The sequence below is a fragment of the Manis pentadactyla genome, chromosome 3 (genome assembly GCF_030020395.1).
Source record: "Manis pentadactyla isolate mManPen7 chromosome 3, mManPen7.hap1, whole genome shotgun sequence".
Classification (NCBI taxonomy): domain Eukaryota; kingdom Metazoa; phylum Chordata; class Mammalia; order Pholidota; family Manidae; genus Manis; species Manis pentadactyla.
The window spans coordinates 22,262,442-22,288,637 of record NC_080021.1 but is presented as its reverse complement, the minus strand read 5'-3'; the positions used below and the strand labels follow the sequence as shown (position 1 = coordinate 22,288,637).

Below are 26,196 nucleotides of genomic sequence, written 5' to 3'. Positions count from 1 at the left end.
AGGAGATTTTAGGTACCTTCTGAATTTGAATTTTGCTTATCATTCCTCAAACATCTCAGGTACTTTCAGATACTCAAGATGGATCTGGAAACAGCAGTAAGACAAATTACAGAAAGCAGAAAAAAAGAAGTGAGAAAATTGACTAAAAATGTGAGTAATCAAGATTGGAGCGATTATGTGAAAAGCTTCCAGGAAAAACAGTGTCAGGTAATAACTAGCATTTGGTACAGTTTTGTGGTTTTTTGATTGAATAAATTATACATGTAGCATGAGCAAAATTAGTATTTTCTTTAATGTTGATTTTCAAAAACACCTTTTTCTGTTAAATAAGATCAACAGTATTCTTAAAGTAATACATTTCAACTGCCTATCTTCCTTGACTAGGGCATTCTTACCCAGTATGTGAGGAGTATACTTTTTGTTCCCATTTGTTTCCAGAAAAGGCAATGTGCCTTGTGTTCATTATGACAACATGATCCCCACAGTCACCTAGATTTAAAAGGAACAAGGAAGAGAAAAATATTTTTTATGAAAAATCATGACTTTAACAAAAAGTGGGCTTGGTTATTTATAAATTTTATTAAAGTCCAAACAGCACATTAAAAAATGTAAAGCAAGTCATACTGCAACATCGAAATCCTTGAACAGATTTGTTACTCTCTTACATACCATGTAAGTACTGAAAAAGTTGGCTGGACATTTGGAAATCTCAACAGTAGAAGGTAAAAGAGAATTTAATAGAGGTGCCAATAACAACATATCTTTCAAAGGTAAACCACTGTTACCTTATTGTCTCTTCCCATTAATAATTACATTTCACTAAAATGTTTATATTAAGTACCTTTAAATATCTACTACAAATTTGCCCTTAAAAATAGAAGAGAAAATGAAAACAATATGCATATAGATATAAAAGGGTATGTTTTACCAGTAGGGAAATTGAGAACAAATGTAAAACATCACAATTGATTCTTCCTCTCAAATTTAAAGAACAATAGAGCACTAAGACCTTAGGCTTAACTACTAACCCAAGGCTTTTCCAATGACATTTAACTAGTAAACTGCCATTCTGTATACATGTTTAATATGACAGATGACCTGAAAATTAAAATATATGTATTTGATTAATTTTCCAGTGAAAAGTACCCCTAAGTTTGGCCATTCAATTTAAAAAAAAGTAGAAAATCAACATGCAAGTTTTCACCAATCACTATACATGACAAAATCAAATAAACATTTTCTAAATGCCTAGTCCACTAATAGAAAAACCTCAAAAGACTGTAAAAGCTTATTCAAGAAAAACATCACTGCAAAAAAAAAGTGTAAATACAGTGTATGAAAACTGAAGATTACATCATAAGATTCTTGGCAGAGCTTTGACTTTGAATGACAATTTTCAGAGAGAAGTATATTGTGTACAGAAGAAAAGGGTGAAGGAAAGAGGATAAAAAGCAGGTGAGTTTTCTTCACTAGAGAGACAGGGAATCTGGAGGTGTGAAGGAAAGACTGGGAAGCTTGCTGTTAGTGGGTTGAAAAGATAGTGTGACAGTATTTGGTGAATTAAGTGACTAATTTTTCTAAAAGTGACCTGTGGTGGGCTACTAAGGCAGCTGGGGAAAAAAAAAAAACAAAGAGAGTGAGAAGATAGCTATATAGTCCCAAAGAAAGCTGAAATAATTACCTGAGCTTTCATCCAGACATTTACCGTTGAAGAAGCTAAGGCCTGTTAAGATTAAGTGATTTGCCACAGTTCACATACCAAGTTATTTAACACACTATTCAGACTCTTTCCTATGTGGAGGAAAAATAGAATCTGTAACTTTCCACCTCAGCTAAATTTGTTTTACATGTTGTTTAAACTTCAACTATGCAAAAGCACCTTGACCTTCTCAAAACATTGGCAGAGATCAACAAGGATTTTTCAAGGGACATTAAAAAGAATACCACAAATCAGATAAAAATCATGTTCTTTCAGCTCTAAAGGTAGTAACATCTAACCTGGGAAATATTATTCTCTTAGAAGCACTTCTCTATTGAGTCTAAATAAAATTAACTAGCAACTAAATATTTGCTTTTAACTGCATTACATATAAAACAAAAGCAAATATTGTTATAGTCTGAAATCCTGAATACAGTGCAATCATTGTCCAAATTTCTAAGTTAAATAGACCATTTAAAAATTTAAAAGATTTTACATTTTATAATGTGCACCAATGTATATAAATTGGAGCTCTATTGCCTGATCAAGAGATGTTCAAAGAGAAATTAGTTTCTTTCAAATTAAAAAAAAAATGTTAAAAATTAAAGTTTAGTAAGCAATTTTAGAAATAGGAATTATGAGCTTATTTATTTTTTTTGAAGTATACAAAGAGTTTAAGAAAGAGTTTAAGAAAATTGCCCATGGTCAGTCACAAGAACAGGCACTTCTTTCACACTGAAGTAAAAATGACTGGTTGGATTTAATCTATGAATTATTTATTTATTTATTATGAGCTCATTGAAAAAAATGTTCATGTTCTATTTGTAACCTTATGTGATGTGTTTTTATAATACTAGGTGCTACATTAAATGATCAAATGAAATTCAACCTAATTCAATTAATGTGAAAATTCGAAAAGCTCCATGTCAGGGTATCATGGGTTATACTCCCCAGGTGCTTCTCAGTTCTGCAGCTCTTGTACTTGACTCCTTTTCTCCCCTCAGCCAGAATTAACTCATACTTTTTCTTCAAAATTGCCTGGGGGGATGAAAAGTTAACCTTTACTCAGTATCTTCCACATGCAAGGGACTGAGCTAAGTATTTCATGTTCACTTTCTAAAACTAAGTCTCACAGTCATCTGAAAGTGGTTTTACCTACCTCCTGCCCCCCACCGCTTTTATTTTTTTAATGAGAAAACTGAGTCAGAGGTTAAACAACTCAGCTAAGATTTTATGGTTAATTAGTGGTAGAGTTAAAATTCAAATTCAACTCCAGTGATTTCAAAACAAATTGTATCCTTGTTACTATGCCCGGATGGCAAAGAAGTGGCTGGTGTACTGCCACCACTCACTAACTGATCATGTACCCTTTTCTGCTAAGTTCTGAGAAGAGCTCAGAAATCAGTCTCAACATACTGCTCCTAGGTTAAAGCTATGAGTCACCTTGTACTTCACAAGATACCAGCTCCTCAGGTCCAAGGGTTCAAGGAGACCAATAGTACAGTCTCCAATTTTCTAGCTTTATTAACCAGTTCCTTCCCACACCACTACATGTACCATGTAAGCCATTCTACTTGCTGTACTTGATAGTCCCCAAAGTATTATTATCCCATCATTCTAGTTAACACACATGTAATCCTTTCTAGCTTTTGATTTAAAATGAGAGACTCTTCCTTTCCTTTGAACACTTAAAAGGCCGCTGTATGGTTATTAATTGACCTGATCCTAAAGTTGTTGTGTCTCAGGAAATAGGGAGGACTAAGGAGAGGGAGAGAGAGGAACACCTGGTTGGTGGAGCAGTCGGAACACACGCAACATTTATTGATTAAATTCTCTGTCTTATATGGCATAGCTCATGGTACCCCAAAACAATGACAACAGTAATACTAAAGATTACTGATCACAGATCACCATCACAAGGACAATAATAATGAACAAGTTTGAAATATTTCAAGAATTAGCAAAATATGACACAGAGACACAAAGAGAGCAAATGCTCTTGGAAAGATGGTGTGGACAGACTTGCTAGATGAAGGGTTGCCACAAACCTTCAATTTGTAAAAAAATTCAGTATCTGTGAAGTGTAATAAAATGAGGTATGCTTGTATTGGGTCTCCTTACAAGATTTGATTTGAGAAATGTTTGAAAAATTGCTATTTCAGTTTTGTAATAAAGGCTTTGGCCTTTATGTTTGTTTCCAACCTTGAAGGACAAATGTTCAAATGCCTATTTCAACATTAATTTTGGCACCCGTGAACTTGTGCATGGCCACTATGATGGGTAAATAGGTAGGTTATCACAAAATCTATTGAATGTAAAGACATCATGATGGGAATAAAAGGTGGTGTTCAAATTGATTCACAAGCTTTAAATATTCAGTTCCCAAAGAAGTAAGTATTCTAGATAAAAGCTGGAGTATTCCTCAGTACTTTGTACAATGACATTCTAATAGTGGCTTGAAGAACAACTGAGCAATTAAGATTAAAAAATTAAGACTACATAGTAATTAACATTTGAAATAGATTGGTTCTTAACTGAATAATAAGAGAGAAAAATACATTAGCTGGATAACTTTAAGAAGAGCATTCTGAACTTTTTCTTCTCTAATTAAGTCCTTAAAAGACTTAAGTACATAATACAAGGCAGAATACCATAGATTAGATTTAATCCAATCTTTGTTGAATTGTTTGGTGTGCTATTATTCATAACATTAACTTCAAGAACTCTGCAAGTTTTATTTCATTTCATTCCATGTAGACCAGGAGTATTCTTAGATAATCTAATAATAACTTCAGATAATGCTAAAGAAAGCTTTCACTCTTCTTCTTTTAGATGTTCAAATAGTCCTCTCCAACTAATTAATGTGTGGGCAGTGGAAAGAACAGAGTCCTTATGAAGAAAAAATCATAATCCAAAAACTATCATTTTTCATTTATTGAAAAATGAAAAAATTATCCTTTCTTTTATCAGTGGAAAAGAAACATGTTCAAAAAGGTCCCAAGTCTCAGACTCGAGAGGGCAGCTCTAATCAGGAGGAAGAAGAAATTCTTTTCCTAGTTCTACATCATTTCCTTGCTGACCCAGACCACATCTTCCATAAAAAATTACCTTTTACAAGGAAAGTCAGTTTTCTATCTATATAGTTTTCCATTTGTACACTTCACAAAATCCACTGGACCTATAAAGTAGTTCATATGTTGTATATGTTATGTTGAGACATATTATTGGCTTTTATAGGCACTCCTGGACATAAAACCATCATTTGTAATATTATTTTTCTGGGAAATTATATGTCAATTTTCAAATAAATATGTTTACAGTAATTATGAGCACATAATAAATACTAATTAAACCAAGAAATGTTACAATAAACTTAAAAACATAACTATTTGTAAATTGAAAGTTGCTTGCAATTTAAGTTTTCATTTTAGTGACATCTTGTGGACACAAAATATTTTGCCAATACAGTTATATATTAAACATAGTGAAACAAAAATACAAGTCAATCTTTAAAATGTTAATTTCTAATTTCCTAGAAAAGGTATCCTCTCTTCCTAGAAAAGGATGACCTGACAGCAAGCCATAGAAGTTCTTCTGGTACTCTTAGCATAATGTGCATCAGTACTTAAGGAATACTTTCTGCAATAAAGTGACTTGCTTGTAAGGAAGCAGAACTATGTTGGTGGACAGATAAGAGCTATAATTTAATAAGTAAATTAAGTGACTACCACTACTTTCACTTTTCCCCAAATTCTGTATCATTTGCATTTCCACAAAACAATCTAAGTAGATGTGGTTATTACCTTACTGATATTATTGCTAAGGAAAAAACAAGTGGCTAAGAAACAAGATATTGAGGTGGAATAGTATTTATTAATTCACTATAAGGAAACAAGTGCCTGGGCCCCAGTTCTACTGTAATTGAGCTGAGTGACAGTGAGGAAGTCACTGTTCTTCTGATCTTAGTTTTCTCATCTATCAGTGAGACAGTTAAGCATAAATCTAAAGTCATCAGGAATTAAACAATTCTATGAATTGGTAATTCTATGACTATGGAATTCTTGTCAGCCAAAAAAGATATTTTTAAACTTAACAGATTTATAATTGGGCATAAGTCTGATCATTATTTTAATTTCAAAGTACAGTTGCTCCTATTATTCATGGACTCTGTATTACAAACTTACCTACTCTCTAAAATTTATTTGTGATCCCCAAATCAATGCCTGCAGTGCTTTCCCAGGCATTTGCAGACATGCACAGAGCAGTGAAGAATTTGACTAGCTTGATGCATACATTTCCAGCTGAGGATGAAAAAGGTGATGCTCTACGTTCTTGTTTCAGTTCTTGTACTATGAACAAGTGTCCTTTTTGTGGTCTATTTAGTGCCAGGTTCTTGGCATATTTGTGCTTTTTATTAGTGACTTTACTGTTTAAACTACCTAGGTCTGATGCTGAAGTGTTGAGTTAGTTAGTGTTCCTCAGTGTAAGAAAGCTGCAGTGTGTCCTACAGAGAAAATACGTGTTAGATAAGCTTCCTGCAGGCATGAGTTACAGTGCTGTTGGTTATTAGCTCTATGAACTTGTGTTAAAGATAATCAACTCTCTCTTTCTCTGTCTTTCTACATATGTACACAACACACACACACACGGTGTTTTAAAACAGAAACACATGGAACAAGGCTACGTACTGACTGGTTGACAAAAATGGTGTGACTGAAGGCTCAGAGGACTCTAACTCTGTACTTCCCATGGAAGGAAGCAATAGTTCAGTGTTCACTAGTTCAGCATTCAAGGCAACTTTGAAGAATATAATCACAGCGAAAAATGAGAACTGACTGTGCTCATAAAACATCTGTTTAAAAGTGTCATTCCCCAGAATATTTCTGACAATCATCTATTGGACTAGATATTGTACTAAGGCTTGTACTACAAAGATTAACATAACAAAATCCTTAAATTCATACTCTGTACGTACAGATTTCATAGGGGATGGGCTTATTTTGATACCATATTGAAATTTTCAGTAAGTGAAGAAAAAGGTTTCAGGAGGAAGTATAATAGTGGAAATCACAAATCCTTGTTCTTGCCAAAATCAAACCCTACAGAATACTCTTCCCCTGAGCTCTACATATCCAAAATCTAACTTAACTTAAATGCTAGAAACCTGGTTAAAAGTAATTTCTTCCTTCTTAAAACTGGTATTCATGAATACATGCATTCATTCACTCAACAAACATTTCTGGCACTCCAATTATGTGTCAGGCACTGGGGATGCAGCTGTGAAAACATCAGGCACAGTTCTGGTCCTCTTGGAACTTAGTCTAGTGGTGGTAGGTGGAAAACATGTATTTAAATAGCATGTCAGGTGAAAAGTGAAAGCCATTTCTTTTAAAAAAGACAAGTAAAGGTACAGAGAAAGGGTGAGCAGACAAAGGAACAGCCTCTCTCAGAAGGCTCTCTTAGAATATGAATGACTGAGCAGAAATCTGGAAACTGTGAAGGAGAAAGCCATGCAGAAATCTGGGAAAGGGCATCCAGGCAGAGAGAACAAAATGTGAAAAGGTCCTAATGCAAAAATGTGCTTGGCAGGCATGTCAGTGGTGCAGCAAAAGGCCTAGGTAGATTACTCAAGGTACAGAGGGGTAGGAAATCAACTTGGTGAGGAAACAGGGACCATGTCATGTAAGTCCTTGTAGGGCATTAGCAGAACTTTGGCTTTTGCTCTGACTTTCATTTGGAAAAGATAACTGTAGCTGACCTGTGGAGAAAAGATGCTACTGGGGCAAGAGTAGATGCAGGAAGATCAGTAGGAGGCTTTTGGGCTAATCCAGGATAGAGAGTATAGTGGTTTAAAATTAGAGTGAAGAGAGGTAATGAGAGATACCCAGATTTCAGATATATGTATTTTTTCCATATATATATATATATATATATAAAATATTTATTTATTTATTTAAAAGGAGTTGAACAAAGAGGAGTCACAGATGAGGCAAAGATTTCTAACAAGAGCAGCTAAAAGTACAGAGATGCTATGAACTGACATGGGGAAAAGTGGAACAACAGGTTGGTTTGGTGGGGGAAATCAAGAAGTAAGATATTTCTAAATGGACAAATTGTGTTTGAGACATCTATTAGACACCCCAAAAAGTTTGCTCAGTAGAAATCTGGTTATGTGAGCCTGAAATACAGGGAAAGGGTCAAAACTGGAGACATAAATTTGGGAGCCATTTTACAAACAGCTGCTATGTACAGACATGAGACCGAATGTGATCACCTGAGGAACGTGAAGAGAGGTCCACAGACTGGGTACTGGGGCGCTCCCAGTTTTTAGTGAGAGAAAAACAATACGGGAGTTTAGAAAGTTAAAGAGAGCAAAAGAGACTGAGAAAGAAAGAGAATGGTATCCAAGGAAACACATGAAGAATGTGTTTGTGTTTTCTACATGAAATTAGGCCAGACTCCTAAAAAGGGTTAATGGCAAGAAAAAAATAAGAGAAGGATTATTCTAGATTAAAAGAGACTGAAGGAACAAAACAACTACAGGCAATACATAAACCTTGGTTGGATCCTAGTTCAAAAATGTAATAGGTATAAAAAGCATTTTGGGGACTACAGAAGTTTGAAAATGCACAGGATGTTAAATTGTATAAATTACTGTTCATTTTTGTAGGTGTAATAACATCATTTTGACTATACAGGAGAATATCTTTATTCTTAGGAGACATATGCTGAAGTAGTGAGGGGGAAATATAATGATATCTACGATTTATTTTCAAATGATTGAGAAAAATAAATGGGAAAATGTTAATAATTGTGTAATATAGGTTGAAGGCATAAAGAAATTCACTTTATTATTCTTTGAGCTTTCCTGAAAATGTGACAACTTTTTAAATAACAGTTAGAAAAAAGTAAAGGACAAACAACCCATTGGAAATATGGGCAAAAGACATGTATAGATGCTTCACAGAAGAGGTGATGATAAAAGGCCAATAAACAAATAAAAAAATACTCAGCTCCATTTGTAATCAGGAAAGTGCAAATTAAAACCACAGAATATTTCACACCCACCAGAATAGTCAAAATTACAAAGGATGAAAATACCAAGTGTTACTGAAGATGAGGAATAAAAAAATTCTTAACATCTGCTAGCAGGAGAGGATATCAGCATAAAGACTAATGAGCCTCCCAGGCACTTTTACTGAAACCAGTAATTCGTGCTCTATGGACAGACCTTGAAGAAACTCTTCCACATGTGCACTGGGAAAAGGGTACAAGAATATTGAGAGTAATGGCAAAAAAATTGGAAACAACCCAAATACTAAGTGTATGACATTCCTGTCATCATCATCATAATTACTGTGAACTTTAAAATATTACCTATATTTATATATAGACAGGCCTATTGATTTGTCTTTTGTAAATTTCATCTTTCAAAATAAAAAGTTAAAACTGTAATCTCTGGCAACAAAGGTTGCTGATAGGTCAAGCAAAATGAAGAACAAGAAACTGACACCTAGATCTTGCAGGACAGAGATAGAGTTGCCTAGGTTAAGTGAAGTCAATCAAAATTACCCTATAACAAACAGACGTCGTTTAATACGAAAACAACTTTTTTGTTTTGTTTTGGAAAAAGGATAAAGAAATGAAAAAAAATCTATTAATTCAAAACAGTGAGAAACTTCCCATACCTAGCCAGCCCTATATATCTTTCTGGGGGAGGGTTTTTAGGAGAGGGCAAACTTCACTTCCTCATTTTCAAAAACTGTCTATTCAAATATATGTTGCCATGTGAAAAGTCATGAATAAGAGTGGACATTTAATTTACAATCCAAATTAGGATATTTCTGAAAAATGAAAAGAGGGCTCCTGATAATTTTGCTGGGGAAATGGTGTAAAATGGGGTTGTCTCAGGCAAACTGGTCAGTGTGGTTTTCCTATGAATAAGCCAAATTCATTTAAGTGCCTAGTGGATTTTTAGCAAGAATGGAACAAGGGATCCCAGGGGAAAAAATGAAGTCCTTAAAAACAGCTCAAACTTCTTTAAGATTCTATTCTGGCATGAACACTATGGTTACTAATGACAGGTTTAAAATGATACTCACTCAGTTGATGGTACACAGGTTTATGCAGTCCTTGAAGTTTTATTGATGCCATAGCTGCCAGTTTGCCTGGAGGCTGCATTTTTCCATCTAAGAGATACCAAACCCGAGCAAAAGTGGCCCATTGCTTAAAAAAAGAGAGAAAACAAAATACTAATTAAAATGGAAATACTAAGTAAAATGAGATGATCATTACATATCATCACTTGTATTCTGCTGTTAATGTTAGTAATTGTTTTGAAAATAGACCCAATCACTAAGTAATTTTTTTTGTTTTGTTTTCTGTTTCTGGAAAAGGGGTGGGGAGGGTCTTTTCTCATTATTCTGTAAAGATTAACACAGTAATTTTCCCTGACTGCTTTTCTATTAGCAATGTGGATCACGCTTATTAAAAACATTTCAGATAAATATTTTTTCTTTCACATTATGACATTTTTATATCACAAAGAATAGAATCTGAAGGTGTAATGAAAAGGTCTTATAAAAGTAGAAGTTGTTTATGAAGATCTTCAAAAATATTTTGAGGTTAATAGATAGATTAAAAGATGATAGGCCAATTGGGAACTGAGGATTGTTCAGGAGTTCAGTTCCAAGGGAGAGTTAAACAGCAGCATGTAGCTGGGCAACAACAGATAGATGATGTTGATTAAGCTTAAATTTTTAAAAAGCTGCCTTAGACATCTTGAGGCTGCCTTAGGCATAGACCGCTGTCTTTGCAGTACCCATCAGTGCCTTCAAACTCTTAAGAAAATTCCAGGCCAGAAAGATCTCGACCAGACACTTTCTCTATGTATATACAGAAGTTGCTAAACAATGATGGGAAATATACAACCAAGCTAACTGGCTTATTTTTAATTATCATAAATCTCAAATCAGTCTATAACACTGCTCACCAATTCCTGTTTTTTCCTGTTCTCATTTTTCGAGTTTCTACCTCATTCCCTTTACACATCTTTTGTCAGATTTATCCATAATTCATATATTTTGATACTACTGTAAATGGTACTATATTTTTAATTTAAGTTTTGGATTTTTTGGTGCTAGGATACACTTGATTTTTGTATATTGGTCTTGTACCGGCAACCTTGTTAAACTTATCAGTTCTAGTAGCTTTTTGTAGATTCTGATTTTTTTACGTAGCTGATCACGTCTTCTGCAAAGACAACTTCTAGCACATATTTTCCTACCTCACTCAGCTTATAACTAAATAAAACAATTCAAACAGCAGGGACCCTACACAACAACTGTGTGTCTTCAGTAAAGTACAAAGAAGAAATAGGAACAGGAATCTGTATTAGGAGAGACTTAAAAAACATGGCTACTTACTGCATTTTGGATACTAATCCAAAGAAACAAACTGTAAAAATATTATATATTCATGTTATATGAAAAAAATTGGAAATGTGAACACATAGTGGACATTTGATGATATTAAGGAATTAGTTATTCTTTCTTTTATCTTTGATAAATGTTATTGGGATTTTATTTTTTAAAAGAATCCTTATCCTGTAGTGAACATACTGAAATATTTACTTACTGAAATAAGTATGTCTGAGATTTACCTCATATTCATAAAGAAAAGAAGTGAATGGGGGTACAGGTGAAACAACAGTGAGTATGAGTTCTTTGAAAATGGGTGATACTTACTTTCATACGTGACTAAAATTTTCCATAATAAAGTTAAAACCCTCCTGACCTCCTTCCCCACCACTACTGCCTCATTTCTTTCCTCTCCTTTGTAGGAAATTCATCCAAAGAGTTGTCTTTACTTCAATTTGTCTCTCCATTCTCTCTTCAGCTTATTTCAACCTTTTATCCTTCCACAGCACAGCCCCCACCATCGCCATCACTCTACCGTCTGCCAGTTACTATGACGTCATGTTACTAAACCCATTGGTCATCTCAGTGTTTGATATGGTTGATCAATTATTTCTGGGTATTCTTTCTTCACCTGACTTCTAGGACACCACCCTCTGTTGGTTTTTTCCCTACCTTGTTGGTTCTTCTCTTATCTCCTGCCTCTAAAATGCAGAAATGAACCCAGAACCCTGTTTTTGGTCCTTCTTTACACACGTCCTTAAAGACTTCATCCAGATCTGTAACTTTAAAAGCCATTTGTGTGCTTATGACTCCCAATTTACATCTCTGGCCCGGACCTCTTTATTGAACCTGGACCACTTTATACCTGTACCAACTGTCTGCTTGGCATCTGCACTACAGTGTTTTTTAAGCCATATGTACCAAAAGCCAAGTTTTTCCCCCACTTTCACTGAAGATCAATACTTTGATAGAAAAAAACCCCAATTTGTTTAAAAAAATTAAAATGCTGTCACGATGTCAAATTGATATGATATAAAAGTTTTAATATGTTTAATTTTACTTTCGGTATTTGCCTCAGCAGGCATGGGTAACAAACAGTCAAAGGAAGGAATCACACTTTGAGCAGGGATTGGGGGAAGACAAACATACCCAACACTGAACTCTTACTCTTCCACCTGAAACCTACTCCAATTTCAGCCTTTATTCTATCTCAGTTGATGGCACACTGTTCCAGCTGTTGAAAAAAACAAAAAATTGGGGAGTAATCCTTGTTTCTTTTCTTGCTGTCGGCTCACATTCAATGAATCCTCCAAGAAATCCTATTGGCTCCACCTTCAAACAGAACCTGACCACTTTCCAACACTACCCTCTTACTAGTTTGGTTTGCGCCACTATCATATCTAGCCTGATTATTGCAACAGCCTCCAGATGGATTCTTTGCTTCTATCCTCCACCAATCCCCATCTATGGACAGTTTCTTCTTGAGTCAGCAGCCAGAGGGCTCCTTTTAACACCTAAGTGAGATCATGTTACTCCTTGGCTCAAAACCCTCCAACAGATCCTTATTTTACTCAGAAAAAAAAAAAATTCTAACAATGGTCCACAATGTCCTAAGTGGTCCACCTTATTACCTCTCTGATCTTCTCTCCATATACGCCTTCCGGGAAAAAAGACATGAAAAGGGCTGACTGAAAAGAGGAGAGAGGACGAGTACCAAGAGAACGACAGCCAAGTGGTGGCCAGAAACACGACCCTCGTTGTGCTATCCCGAGGCATCTCCTGGCCCAAGGGCTCGGATTTCCTGCCAACTCAAGTTTCACTAAATCCGCCAGAGCCCCTGACTTCCTTCTGCCAGTGAATCCCATCAAGCACAAGAGTCCGATCTCACCTGGGGCGCCCTAGAGAAACTCGACATGCTTCCCCACCAGCAGAACCGTCCTTCTGGCAGGATCCAAGGCCAGACCCGCAGCATTATTGGCTCGGCGGGAAACGCATATACCCAAACATCATAGTTCCTAGGCCAACCAGCAATCGTCAGTTTTTCCCTTTTCCCTGGGTCTCCTTCAGTCTTCCCACGGTAGAAATTTCGTTATGAGGGGAGGAAATATTGTAGTTATCGAGAGAATAACTCCCGAAACGAATCCGCTTCCTGGAAAAGCTGCGGAAAACCGACCGAGGACGCACAATTTCCAGCCGACCTAAGAAGAAGGGAACCGGAAGCGCATAAGCAGCGCGCGGTTGTTTGGATGTGGAAGCACCGAGCTCTGAAATGGATCGGTACCTGCTACTGGTGATCTGGGGGGAAGGAAAAGTCCCATCGGCAGCGGCTGGGGAGGCGGAGTATGGGCCTGGGGTGTCGTCCTTTGAGGGTACGGAGAAGCAGCCGGGTAAGCGCTGGGCGGAGCGGGAGCGGGAAAAGCTTGCGGGGACGGGAAGAAACTTGGTTTTGTGATCGAGACTTGGATCCTGAGTTATCCCTGGAAGCTGTGACTATCTGCGATCGACCTACTGAGGGCTGAAAATATCAGCGTGAACAACAGGGACAAATTTGTGAGTACAAGACTCCAGCTCTCAGAAGTTCTTGGCACAGTAAAAATTTAATCGAATAAATTATCTGTGCCTTAGTAATGGAATTCCTGCTTTTTGGAAAGACATGCATTCAACGGGTATTTCTACCTCTTGTATTCCAAATGCAGGTAATACGTAAATGAACAAGGGCAAAGGGTCTTACTCAGCTAGAAATTAGATTCTAAAGGGAGGAAACTTGCTGCACTTAAACCAAGTTAAAAAGCAAATGATAAATTTAAAACAAAAGTTAAAATAACCGTTTGAGATTGCACTGCTGTTTGTTGCTCCTGTCTAGAATCTATATTGCGTTTATTTATTTACTTGTTTTGATTTAACAGGCAATTCGGGGAAGAAATGTATTTAGTTGTATATAGGGCATAGTGAAAGGTTTTCCCTTCTACACTTAGAATTGTTCTTTTGGGGAAATTCTGGATTTGTGTCAGCTGGCTAGCATATACAAACTGGGAGCCTTTCCTGTTTTCTCTGCGTGCATTAGATTTATTATTCAAATCTTGAACAGAGTGTGTAGTTCTTTTATGTACAACATATTATTCTTGAGAGTCTCTAGTGGTGAAATTGGAATACGCCTAGATTGCATAACTCGAGCTCACTGAGTTAGTTCATCTTTTCTTTCTCAGACTTAACAGCAGCAAATGTCTATCACCTCCTGAAAAGAAGTATCAGTGCTTCAGTTAATCCAGAAGACAGTACCTTCCCCGGTAAGTATAACATAAACCCTTCTTTCCTAGGGCACAGCATTTGTATTGGAAATTAACTTAATTAATTTGATCACTTAGGAGTACAAGAAATACCTGTGAATGGAGTAGAAGTCACTGGGACAGGGAAGTAATTAAGGAAATACAAACTGAAAAAAGATGTTATCCCTCTTTCCCTGATGCTTCAATGTCATAAAATAGTTATGAAAATTATTTTAGGTTCTAAACTTGAGTTTCATTCCTTTATGAGATTTTCTTGTTCTTCTTTAGCTCCATATAAATAGGGCAATGTGACGTTTTAAGGAGCATTTATGATTGTGTCCTGAGTACAAATACATTATTAATGCTCTTACACCTATTTCTTGACCAGTTTTTTCCATCCTTACCTCTCGTATGGATTCTCTTAAAAGCACTTCATAATTGTTAAACACAGTGATTTTTTTGCTCCATTCTTGTCTGCTTTAATTTTTTCAAAGTATTTTACTTTTTTTGACCACCTCTTACTTTGTAAAAACCCTTTCTCCTTTGGTTTTTATTGAGATTATACAAATCCATCTATTTCTTTGATAGTTAACGTCTTTCCCTTTCTCTTCTTAGCCTCTTCCTGAGAGTGTCATCCAAGGCTGAGAAAATGGAGATGCTAAAACAGACCAAGGCCTAAAGCTGAAGGAAGTTTCTGGAGATGCTAGGGAGAATGTGCCCATTTTTTGTTGTTGTTGTTGTTGTCATTAATCTACAATTACATGAAGAACATTATGTTTACTAGGGTACCCCCTTCACCAAGTCCCCCCAACAAACCCCACTACAGTCACTGTCCATCAGTGTAGTAAGATACTATAGAATCACTACTTGTCTTCTCTGTGTTGCACAACTCTCCCCATGCCCCCCCCCAACATTACACATGCTAATCGTAATACCCCCTTTCTTTTTCCCCACCCTTATCCCTCTCTTCCCTCCCATTTTCCCCAGTCCCTTTCCCTTTGGTAACTGTTAGTCCATTCTTGGGTTCTGTGATTCTGCTGCTGTTTTGTTCCTTCAGTCTTTCTTTGTTCCTATACTCCACATATGAGTGAAATCATTTGGTGTTTGTCTTTCTCTGCCTGACTTATTTATACCTTCTAGCTCCATCCATGTTGTTGCATATGGTAGGATTTGTTTTCTTCTTATGGCTAAATAATATTCCATTGTGTATATGTACCACATCTTCTCTATCCATTCATCATCTACTGATGGACACTTAGGTTGCTTCCATTTCTTGGCTATTGTAAACAGCGGCTTTTGGATGTAGAGTTCTATAGATGTCTATTAGGTCCATCTGTTCTAGTGTGTTCAGTGCTTCTGTGTCCTTACTTATTTTCTGCCCAGTGGATCTATCCTTTGGAGTGAGTGGCATGTTGAAGTCTCCTAAAATGAATGCATTGCATTCTCTTTCCTCCTTTAGTTCTGTTAGTATTTGTTTCACATAAGCTGGTGCTCCTGTGTTGGGTGCATATATATTTATAATGGTTATATCCTCTTGTTGGACTGAGCCCTTTCTCATTATGTAATGTACTTCTTTATCTTTTGTTACTTTCTTTCTTTTGAGGTCTATTTTGTCTGCTACTACAACAACACCTGCTTTTTTCTCCCTGTTGTTTGCATGAAATATCTTTTTCCATCCCTTGGCTTTCAGTCTGTGCATGTCTTTGGGTTTGAGGTGAGTCTCTTGTAAGCAGCATAGAGATGGGACTTGCTTTTTTATCCATTCTATTACTCTATGTCTTTTGATTGGTGCATTCAATCCATTTACATTTAGGGTGATTATTGAAAGCTATGTACTTATTGCCATTGCGGGCTTTAGATTCGTGGTTACCAAAGGTTCAAGGTATCTTTAGTATCTTACTGTCTAACTTAACTCGCTTACTGAGCTATTTTAAACATTGTCTGCGGATTCTTTATTTTTCTCCCTTCTTATTCCTCCTCTTCCATTCTTTATATGTTGGTTGTTTTATTCTGTGCTCTTTTGTGTTTCCTTTAACTGCTTTTGTGGGTAGTTGATTTTATTTTTTGCCTTTAGTTAGTATCTGGTTGGTCTGCTTTCTTTGCTGTGATTTTATTTTCTCTGGTGACATCTATTTAGTCTTAGGAGTGCTCCCATCTAGAGCAGTCCCTCGAAAATACCCTGTAGAGGTGGTTTGTGGGAGGCAAATTCCCTCAACTTTTGCTTGTCTGGGAATTGTTGAATCCCTCCTTCATATTTAAATGATAATCGTGCTGGATACAGTTTTCTTGGTTCAAGGCCCTTCTGTTTCATTGCATTAAATATATCATGCCATTCTCTCTGGCCTGTAACGTTTCTGTTGAGAAGTCTGATGATAGCCTGATGGGTTTTCCTTTGTAGGTGACCTTTTCCCTCTCTCTAGCTGCCTTTAAAACTCTGTCCTTGTCCTTGATCTTTGTCATTTTAATTATTATGTGTCTTGGTGTTGTCCTCCTTGGGTCCCTTCTGTTGGGGGTTCTGTGTACTTCCATGGTCTGATTGATTATTTCCTTCCCCACTTTGGGGAAGTTTTCAGCAATTATTTCTTCAAATACACTTTCTATCCCTTTCTCTCTCTCTTCTTCTTCTGGTACCCCTATAATGCGGATATTGTTCCTTTTGCATTGATCACACAGTTCTCTTAATATTGTTTTATTCCTGGAGATCCTTTTATCTCTCTCTGCGTCAGCTTCTATGCATTCCTGTTCTCTGGTTTCTAGGCCTCTTTCATCTTATCCATCCTGCTTATAAATCCTTCCAGAGATTGTTTCATTTCTGTAGTCTCCTTCCTGACATCATCCCTTAGCTCTTGCATATTTCTTTGCAGCTCCATCAGCATGGTTATGAGCTTTATTTTTAATTCTTTTTCAGGGAGATTGGTTAGGTCTATCTCCTCAGGGTTTGCCTCTGTGATCTTGTTCTGTATCAAATTCTTCTGCCTTTTAATAGCGATAGAGGTATTTGTGGGGAGCTGGTGCATGTGTTGCTTAAGAGAAAGTCCCTTCTTGCTGGTTTGTGGCCTTCCACTCCTGGGAGAACAGCGACCCGTAGTGGCTTGTGCTGGGTAGGTGCACGCAGACAGGGCTTCTGATTCTTGCCCGGCCCCTGTCGAGCTCCGCGGTTGCTGTGGGCATGGCCAGCCTCATTCTGCTGCTCCAATATGGCGGAGCCGTGTCGGAGGGGAAACGGGCAGGAGGCTGTTTATCACCATGAGGGGCCTCGGAACTGCGCTGCCGCCCAGGGGGTTAGGGCACCCAGAGTTCCCTGGGATTCCCAGATTCTGAGCTAAGTGTCCCGGGATGCTTCCATCCAGCTGTGGGGTCCCTGTCCCTTCAAGACTTTCAAAAAGCACTCACTTTTCTTTGTCCCAGGGATGCTCGCTGCGGGGACCTGCATACAGGTCTTACTGTCCTGTTTCCCTAGTATCCAGCACCTCACACACTATGTGTCGGCATTCTCAGTGTGGATGGCTAGGGCTGGGTGTTTAGCAGTCCTGGGCTCTCTCTCCCTCCCCACTCCGACTCCTGTCCTCCCACCAGGAGCTGGGGTGAGGGGCTCTTGGGTCCCGCCGGGCCATGGCTTGTATCTTACCCCTTTCACCAGGTGCTGGGTTCTCACAGGTGTGGATGTAGTCTCGCTGTTGTCCTGTATCTTCTGGTCTCTCTTTTAGGAATAGTTGTATTTGTTGTAGTTTCAAAAATATATATGGTTTTGGGAGGAAATTTCTGCTGCTCTACTCATGCCGCCATCTTGGTTCTCTCCCAATGTGCCCATTTTGATAACTTTATAATACGACTGTTCAATCTGTTCCTTTCTCTTTTTTATTAGAGAACTTCTTGTCTTGGGTTTCAGTTATCACCTTTGGGAAATGATTTCTGCTATGTATGTGCTGTCCTAACCTGTTTACCAAAGTCCAGTAGTACTCTTTGTTAATTTTTCAAGTCAGTATAATTTCAGTCAGTACTATTTTTTTTTTTTTCTTTTAGGAGAGCCAGAGTAGAGGCTTTTATTTAGAAATAAAGTTAGAGGAAAGAGCTCTTGGCTCACAATAGGCGGGGACAAGAGAGCCCAGGGTGGTACATTGTTCAGGGGATTTATAGGCAGTTGAGGATTTGGGTGAAAAAAAGGCTTAGGGGTGTGTACCACCTGCCCTATCCTCAAGGTGAGCTGGATTGTTGTCTGTTTGCTAGGGCTGTTTACAGTGAAGTCACGGGTTATGTTGAGACACTTTTCTTTATCTGCAGAACACTCAAACATTCCAGGCCAAGTTGCTCCTGGCCTTTTGACTTTTAACTGATCTCACTGAAGACGTCTATATTCCTAGTCTGGTATTTTTACCCTAGAGAATTAGTGTGATCTTGACTTTGCATAATGCTTAACCCAGTTTCATAGGGACTTCTTTACAATGTTACATTGCTTTGACTGTAACTATCCTGCTTTGCTTTTTCCGGAGATCCTCACCCTACTCTGACTACACCGACGGTTCCTGTCTCATTCCCCCCTCTACAGATGGAAAACCTAGCTACTGCTAGGGAAAGGGGGCAACAACTGCTCCGCCTGCTTTGCACTGAAAGGGGGTGCAGTAAGGGGTGCAGTTAGGTCTCCATCACTGGTCAGTTGAGAGGGCCTTGGAAGATGGGCACTTCTATTCCGGGTTCCATTTCTATTACTATTTGCAGTTCTATGGCTTCTAGGCAAGATAGAACAAATTGTGTTATTAGGTTAAGTAGTAACATCTGGAGTTGGATTTTCTATTTTGGATCAACTTGACAAGATTAAGAATGCATGGGTGAATATGAGGAATAGAAATAGTAAAACTTTAATTGAAATGATGGGAGAAAACTAAAACATATGGAGAATCATAGCCAAATATTTTGAATAAACTAGAATTCTGGATCTAGTTTATGTCTCAATGACTAGATAACTAGTATTAGGGTTTAGTATAGATAAGGCTGCATAATTGAAACAATATTTTTCTCTAAAATCACTCTCATTTTTATTAGAAGTAACCAGATTAAGAAAATAATTAACACTTGGCTTGATTATTTGCATATGTGCAGAAAGAAGAGCAACTGATTACATAGGCTCTTTTAAATGTGCTTTGCTGGAACTTTTTATAAGGAACTTCAGATTGAACTTTTAAAGGCCTCTCGAGGCCAGAATGCCAAGCCAGACTTGCCATCAGGTTTTGCTTGCAGTACCTGTAGATTTGGGCAAATTCCTCTCTTCTTGAGGTCCCCAAGACATTCTGAGGTTCCTGCACCTGCCAGGAAGTGACCTTCCTTACTCACCTGGTAAGGCTGCTGGGAACTCTATAAGCAAGGTACCAGGCCAGTTTTTCCAAGAGCTTTGTTGGCTTTATAAAGTCAACCTTAGTTCCTTCACACTGTCTGTTCATATCTGAGTTTGCACATGTGTCTCTGTTATAACATTCCAGTTAAAGCCTTGGTAATATAACCAGTGTTTTTAATTGATCCTCTTACAAGGAAAGTAAATTCTTATTGAACTTATGCAAATAAACATACTGCCATGAAATATAAAAATAGTCACTGAGAGTTTTTAAATTCTGGAGGGTTCAGGTAGAGAGAAAGATAAATGTTTCAATTCTGCTTATAAATGTATTATCATTTACTAAACTGTTGTCAGCTTAAGAGAAAAAGCTTAAAACACTTTATCAGCAACATTTGAAACAAAAAGTCACAAAATCATCTTCCTTAGTTTACTTAATCTTATGTAACCAATACCTGTTCTGCTGAAATCTAGTTCTTTACTAGTTTAGGAGTAATAAAACAGTGACTATAAATGACAAAAGACTTTCAAATGACAATGGCTCAAGATCTGTTGAGAGCTTACTATAAGACAGTTGACATAAGGAAATTTGGATATTTCTGTAACACAAAACATTCAGTAACAAAGTTTAGCATCATTCCTTTTGACAGTGCTTTCCAGGTAATTAAGCAGGTAATTATACATCAGATAAATAAGCTGAATTAGCTGCATAATTTCTCCACTGAGAAAAAATTCCTCTGACATGTTCTAGGGGCCCTCTGGAAAATATCAGAGTTAACTAGACGTAAAAACACCTTTTTGAATTTGATTCTGGGATACTGTCAGAAGAAAGTTTTTAAGTCACTTGCCTAAATAGAATCATAGGTAACTATGAAACAATACTTTTCTATTTAATCAGAATGACAATAAAAGATTAAAGGCAAATACAGAAGGTTACACAGTACTTAGACAACTCATTGATATTTTAAGCATGAGAAACTGCTTTGATAAAACAATTAGAAAACCCTTTGCAATCTTTCAACATTAAGAGGAGACAGTTTAAGAAAACTTTGTCTTTTTAACTGAAAACAAAATTCTAATTTTGCTGTGTACTTGATATCGAGACTCATTTGCTTTAATTTCACATAGCATGACTATATCAAATTTTCCACAAGCTTTCTACAACTTCCCTTTTACGTTCAGAGTTCTCCCTCTTTAAATAAACAGCTGTGCTTTAGAGCAGTTACCTTCTTTTACCCTCAACAAAATGAATTTCCATTCCTTATAACTTCTCTTATTAAAACACACATCTTTTAGCATACAGAAATGTTTTCCTTATTACTTTAAGTAGTTTTAATTAGAACTTAAAATCATTAGGAACCTTAAATTTCAGTGAACACTGAGAAGTAGGCTATTGTAAACTGTTACACTAGCATTCTTCAGATTGAAAAATTTATGAACACATTTTATAATTTCTGTAACCATGAGCTTTATTTGTAGCACAATCTCTCACTAAGCACAAAGTATGTCTACTTAACTTAGCAAAACTTTAAGGTTTTAGGTTACCACAAAGATTCTCAGGCTGTTTGTAGGTATACACACTGTAACACACTATAACACACAATTATTATTAAGATGTTCACTTGCTACACTTAGTTTACTCACTCCTAACAATGATGCTAGATCACTTACAAAGTCTACCGAACATTAGACAAAGTCAAGCCTCTATGTCTTTTATTCTTGAAATATTTAACAGACAACATCAACTTAAATGACTTAAGGTAAACTTAGGCAGCTGATAACCATAAGGACATGTCCATTTCTGTTCAACATAAATTAGCATTAATGCTTAATATCTTCTATTAGAATTTTCTGGAAGTTTTAGAATGCCCAATTTTTACAAGCTCTTGTCTTTAAATCAATTCTTATTAATACCATCCAGAGGTAGAAAAATATTTTTCATTTACACACAAAAAGATTGAGACATAATTACTACAGTTAGCAACACTTTTCATAAAAGAACATATACACAGACAGATAAACTGATACAGATTTGAATTGCTAATATTCAGTTGCCTTCTTTCTTTTTAGCTTATCTGATTAAAAGGATCTCAGTTTTCAAGAACGCATTCTAAGGGCAAGCACTTTACATAACTAGGTTAAGGTTTAGATGGCTCCAGACTAACAGGGCCGATTAAAGCTCTGAACTGATACGGACTGTGTGTGTGTCCAGGGGGCTGGAAATGAAATGCAAGTACAATTCTAGCTCCAGTCATTTAAAGCCAGGCTGTATTGCAGAAGATAAATTTCTTCCATTTCAGGGAGTCTAGTCTAAAAACCTCCCAATTTTTGAAGATAATGATGAACCCAATTAGTACAATAGATTTCCACCAAAATAATTTAGAAACTAGTTCCATATTGGAGTCTACGGGATTTTTTTACCATTTCCCTTCTTTGCATCAAAATATGTGTAGCTGCATAACCTTATTATATTGTATACTTCTCTCAGGGACAAAGCCTTTCTAATCAGAGAGTTTGTATTGAGGCCAGGCTTGTGTGCAGAAGATAAGGTAGTTCTTTTTCAGTGGGTCTGGGGATCAAATTGCTCCCAGTTCTTTAGAATGTATGCCAGAGGCCTGTTGAGCTTTAACCTTGAAGAGGAAGCTCCCATCTGGAAGAGAGAAAGACAGGTTTGAGACACCTGGTCAGCCTTTTCTCTGTGAGGGAGACACAGGGGAACCTGTCGCTTGAGACTTTGAGAATGGCAGCTGTGCTAGTCCCATTTAAATGGCTGACAAGTGCCCAATGTTGTGTGCCATAGATGGCATCCTTCTATAAGGACAGTGAAAGCAAAAGGCAGGCTTAGATGCCGATACTCTCCTCCAAAGTTATCCCGGACAAGCCCCCAAAGATGATGCCGGGGTTCTTGTTTTTGGAGTCGAAGAATGAATTTAGCCAACACCAGGGGTAGGAGAGTGAGGGCAGAGGCTTTTATTTAGAAATAAAGTGAGAGGAAAGAGCTCCTGGCTCATGCCAGGAAGGGACAAGAGAGCCCCTCAGTCCGTACTACTAATACTGTAAGAAAGATTGTCTTTCATTTGTTCTTTTAATTTAATGTAAAAAAGCTATTGGGATCATTCTGAGAGTTCTCACGATAACTTTCACTTTCCATTAGGTGGATAGACATTTTTCATGCAGGCAATCCTTGTTTGCATGGTAAATGTGAGACTGTATAAATGACAGTGCAAGTTACAATTGTTCCAAGACATTTTTTGTCAAAACATTAAAAACTCTCTTATTGTTGATTACAAGTGAGAGGGAAATAATATAACTATTTCTTTCATACACTTCATACCATAATTTAAAACATTAGAAACATTGAGAATTAAAGTATTTCATTTCTTTGAAAAAAACTATCAGTGCTTGCTATCTTTTCATGATCATATAACTTACAATACAGAAAGAGGATCTTTTCAATGTTTTGGCAAATTGTCACACTCCTGTATGTGTATTAGCTTCCAAAGTTTTACCCTTTGCACTTTTAATATTGTGAAATATCTGAGTTCCTTTGATGCTATGGTTTTTGCCAGCATCATTTTCTCCTGGACATCTTCCATTCTGTCCCAATGTTTTTTATTACAGCAGCTATTTCTAGAGTCCATTTATATTAGGGTTAATATCACTTTCAGCATCATCCACCTTTTAGTTTTTTCTGCGCTTTCATTTTTTTTCTTTTGCCAATTCCTTCTTCTTATCCATTTTATAAAATATCACATAATTTTATCACTAGGAGATATGGAGGCAACACAATTACATCTTTTGCCATCTGTGTGTGCACTGAGTAACAGATGTACTGTGATCAATCAGCCACAAACTTTGAAAGTGGTAGTGTGTTTGGTCACTTTAAGATACATGTCTTTTATTTATGTAGTGATTTGTCATCTGAAAAGCTAGCATTGAAGTTACTTTATACAATTACAGTTAATTAACATGGCAACTGGAAGTTGAACTCTGGTTTGGGGGAACTGGTGTTATTTAAACCATGGTAACTGAAACTGCATTTCAGAACTGCCTGTATTGAATTTCCTACCATGCTTACATTATTGCTTTCGGTAATATGGCGAGTCCGAGGAATTGGAAGCGCAATATGATTATAATTGATGTAAGACTGGAGAGGTATACATAGTTCTGCAGAGGACTTTGTAAATCATGTCAGGGTGTTTGGACATTTTCCTAATGGTAACTGGCAGCTGTTAAGGTCTTTAATGAAGGAAGAGACACGATCAGATCTGTGTTATGGAAGTGTTCTGACTACAGTATTGTAGACAGATTATATAGATATGAGGGGCTGCTGCAAAATAGTAGCTAAGAAATGAGAGAGCAAGGGTGGAGGAAAATGGATAGTTCTGAAGAAAATTGTGGTGGTCTGGCTCACCTGACTTAGTGTTGGACTCTTGTGATTTAAGAGAAGGGAAGAGTGAGGAAAGAATCAAGGATGACATTAGATTTCTGGTTGAGGCAATAGTGTAGATAATGGCATTTAGTGAAAGAATTAGATTTGAAGGGCATACGACATGTTCAGTTTAGAACATGTGGTTAGTTGCCTGTAAGATGCCCAAACAAAATGTTTTGTAAAAGTTGGATACAGATACTTGGGTCTAGAACTCAAAAGGTAGAGTAAGGCTGGAGATACAGATTATAGAATCATCAATATGTAGATGTCAATTCAATCCATGAGAAAGGATGGGATTACTTATAGATTATGAATAGAGTTGAAAATCTCAAACTGAATCCCAGTAATTAAAGGTTCCCCGGAAGACAAATGTTTTAAGGGGAAAGTCATCTGTGACATCTTTTTTTCCTTTCTTACCCTTTTGCTGAGAGGTCAAGTAACAATGGAACTAAGAATCATCTGTTAGATTTAGTAATATGTTAGGCATTGGTTACTTTGGTGAGTGTGGTTACAGTGGCATGTTGGAGACAAAAATATGACTGAAATGGATTTGTTAGGGAGTAGAAAAGATGATGAGGAAATGGAGACAGTTAAGTGTATCTTGCTTTTGAAAGTATATCCTCGAAAAAGAGTAGGGAAAGGAATATAATGGCAACTGGAAAAGGGAACTGAACTTAAAGGAGATCCTTAACATTTTTGATGAACACTTGTGCAAATTTAAATGCTAATGGGAAGGGACTGACAGAGGGGGAGAGATTGAAAATGCAAGAAGAATTATGTGATCAGTGGCCTGGGGTCCCAGTGGAAATCTGAGGGATAACTTTGAATACAAAAGGCAGTGTCTGTGTGTTAACAGGAAGGAATGAGGAAAGACTTTAATGGGTCATTAAGTAGGGTTATATGTTTGCTGACAGTATGTTCTGGGAGTTATAACCTAATGGTTTCTATTTTCTTAAGGAAGTAGGAGGTGAAGTCTTTCTGGTATTGTTGGCAGAAAGAGGTTATAAGCACTTAGCATCTTATCTAGTGTCCATGAGTTAAACCTCACTCACCACAATTGCTTCTCTATCCTTGGACTCCAATTTCTCTACACAGCTCCTAATTCTTTATAGTTCTTCTGACATGCACCCCGGGGTGATCCTTAACTTAATATCCTCGTGTAACATTCCAACCTCCTAGAAACATATTTTCCTTATCTTTAGGCTATAGTTACTCTTTAACACCTTTCTCTGCAGCCAAGCTGAGGTAGATGTACTTGGCCTTTGAAGAGGGAATCGTTTTCCCTAAAATACCTTATATGGTGTAATATGAGTCAGTAGTAATTGAGTGGGTATATTTTCCAACATTTTTTATGGTAGATTTTCATGTTTGAAAACAATGATTAAAACAATAATGTGGATTTTGAATTGTGACAAACTAGAGCAAAGTGTTCATTGTGAGTGAAAAATTTTGCCCTTTTGGCAGATTATTCTATTCGAATTTTCAGTGGAGATTTTAAAAAGGTCTACATTTTTAATGTACATACATGTATTATACACACACATATAAATATAAAACTTGGGGGGCTATATAATGTGTATAAACTTGTATAATTCTCTGAGTATACATGCTGTAACTAACATCTGCTTATTTGTGTTGTGCCTTTCTTCTAATAAATGTAATTTTGTTTTCAAGCTTGTTCAGTGGGCGGTATACCTGGTTCCAAGAAGTGGTTCTTTGCAGTACAGGCAATATGTGGATTTTATCAGGTAATACAAATAAAAAGACAGTCATTAGTTAATGTCTTTGTTTATTTAAATAATTCCATAAACCCATTATTTAATGCAATCTTGATATATTAGTTTTGCAGTTCTGACTGGGAAGAGATACATTTTGGTACAGAAAAAGATGAAATTGAAGATGTTCTTCAAACAAATATCGAAGAATGTTTGAGTGCTGTTGAGTGTTTTGAAGAAGATAGTAATAGCAGAGAATCATTATCCTTGGCTGAGTATGCTTATATGCTTTTTATAGTGTCTTCAAAATATTTTATAGTAGACAGTATTTTAGCAGCT

The 26,196-nt window shown here is 36.8% G+C and overlaps 2 protein-coding genes across 4 annotated transcripts in view; one reads left to right on the top strand and one right to left on the bottom strand.

Moving 5' to 3' along the window:
* The window catches only part of MRPL13 (mitochondrial ribosomal protein L13), a 39,815-nt gene extending 26,685 nt beyond the window's left edge, over nucleotides 1-13,130 (bottom strand). Inside the window, exons 1-3 of the mRNA XM_036876424.2 lie at nucleotides 13,007-13,130; nucleotides 9,802-9,925; nucleotides 396-489 (exon numbers count right to left, since the gene is read on the bottom strand). Coding sequence (XP_036732319.1) covers nucleotides 396-489; nucleotides 9,802-9,925; nucleotides 13,007-13,090 — 302 coding nt within the window. The 5' untranslated portion in view covers nucleotides 13,091-13,130. The remainder of the gene's footprint in view (nucleotides 1-395; nucleotides 490-9,801; nucleotides 9,926-13,006) is intronic.
* A 163-nt stretch (nucleotides 13,131-13,293) lies between these two features.
* Nucleotides 13,294-26,196, top strand: part of MTBP (MDM2 binding protein) — a 77,966-nt gene continuing 65,063 nt past the window's right edge. The window contains exons 1-4 of one of the 3 annotated variants that reach the window (XM_057497790.1): nucleotides 13,294-13,395; nucleotides 14,325-14,405; nucleotides 25,817-25,890; nucleotides 25,984-26,132. In XM_057497790.1, the coding sequence (XP_057353773.1) occupies nucleotides 13,365-13,395; nucleotides 14,325-14,405; nucleotides 25,817-25,890; nucleotides 25,984-26,132 (335 nt within the window). In that variant the 5' untranslated portion in view covers nucleotides 13,294-13,364. Of the gene's footprint in view, nucleotides 13,506-14,324; nucleotides 14,406-25,816; nucleotides 25,891-25,983; nucleotides 26,133-26,196 lie in introns of all 3 variants that reach the window. The other 2 variants (XM_036876422.2, XM_036876421.2) reach the window with 2 other exon arrangements.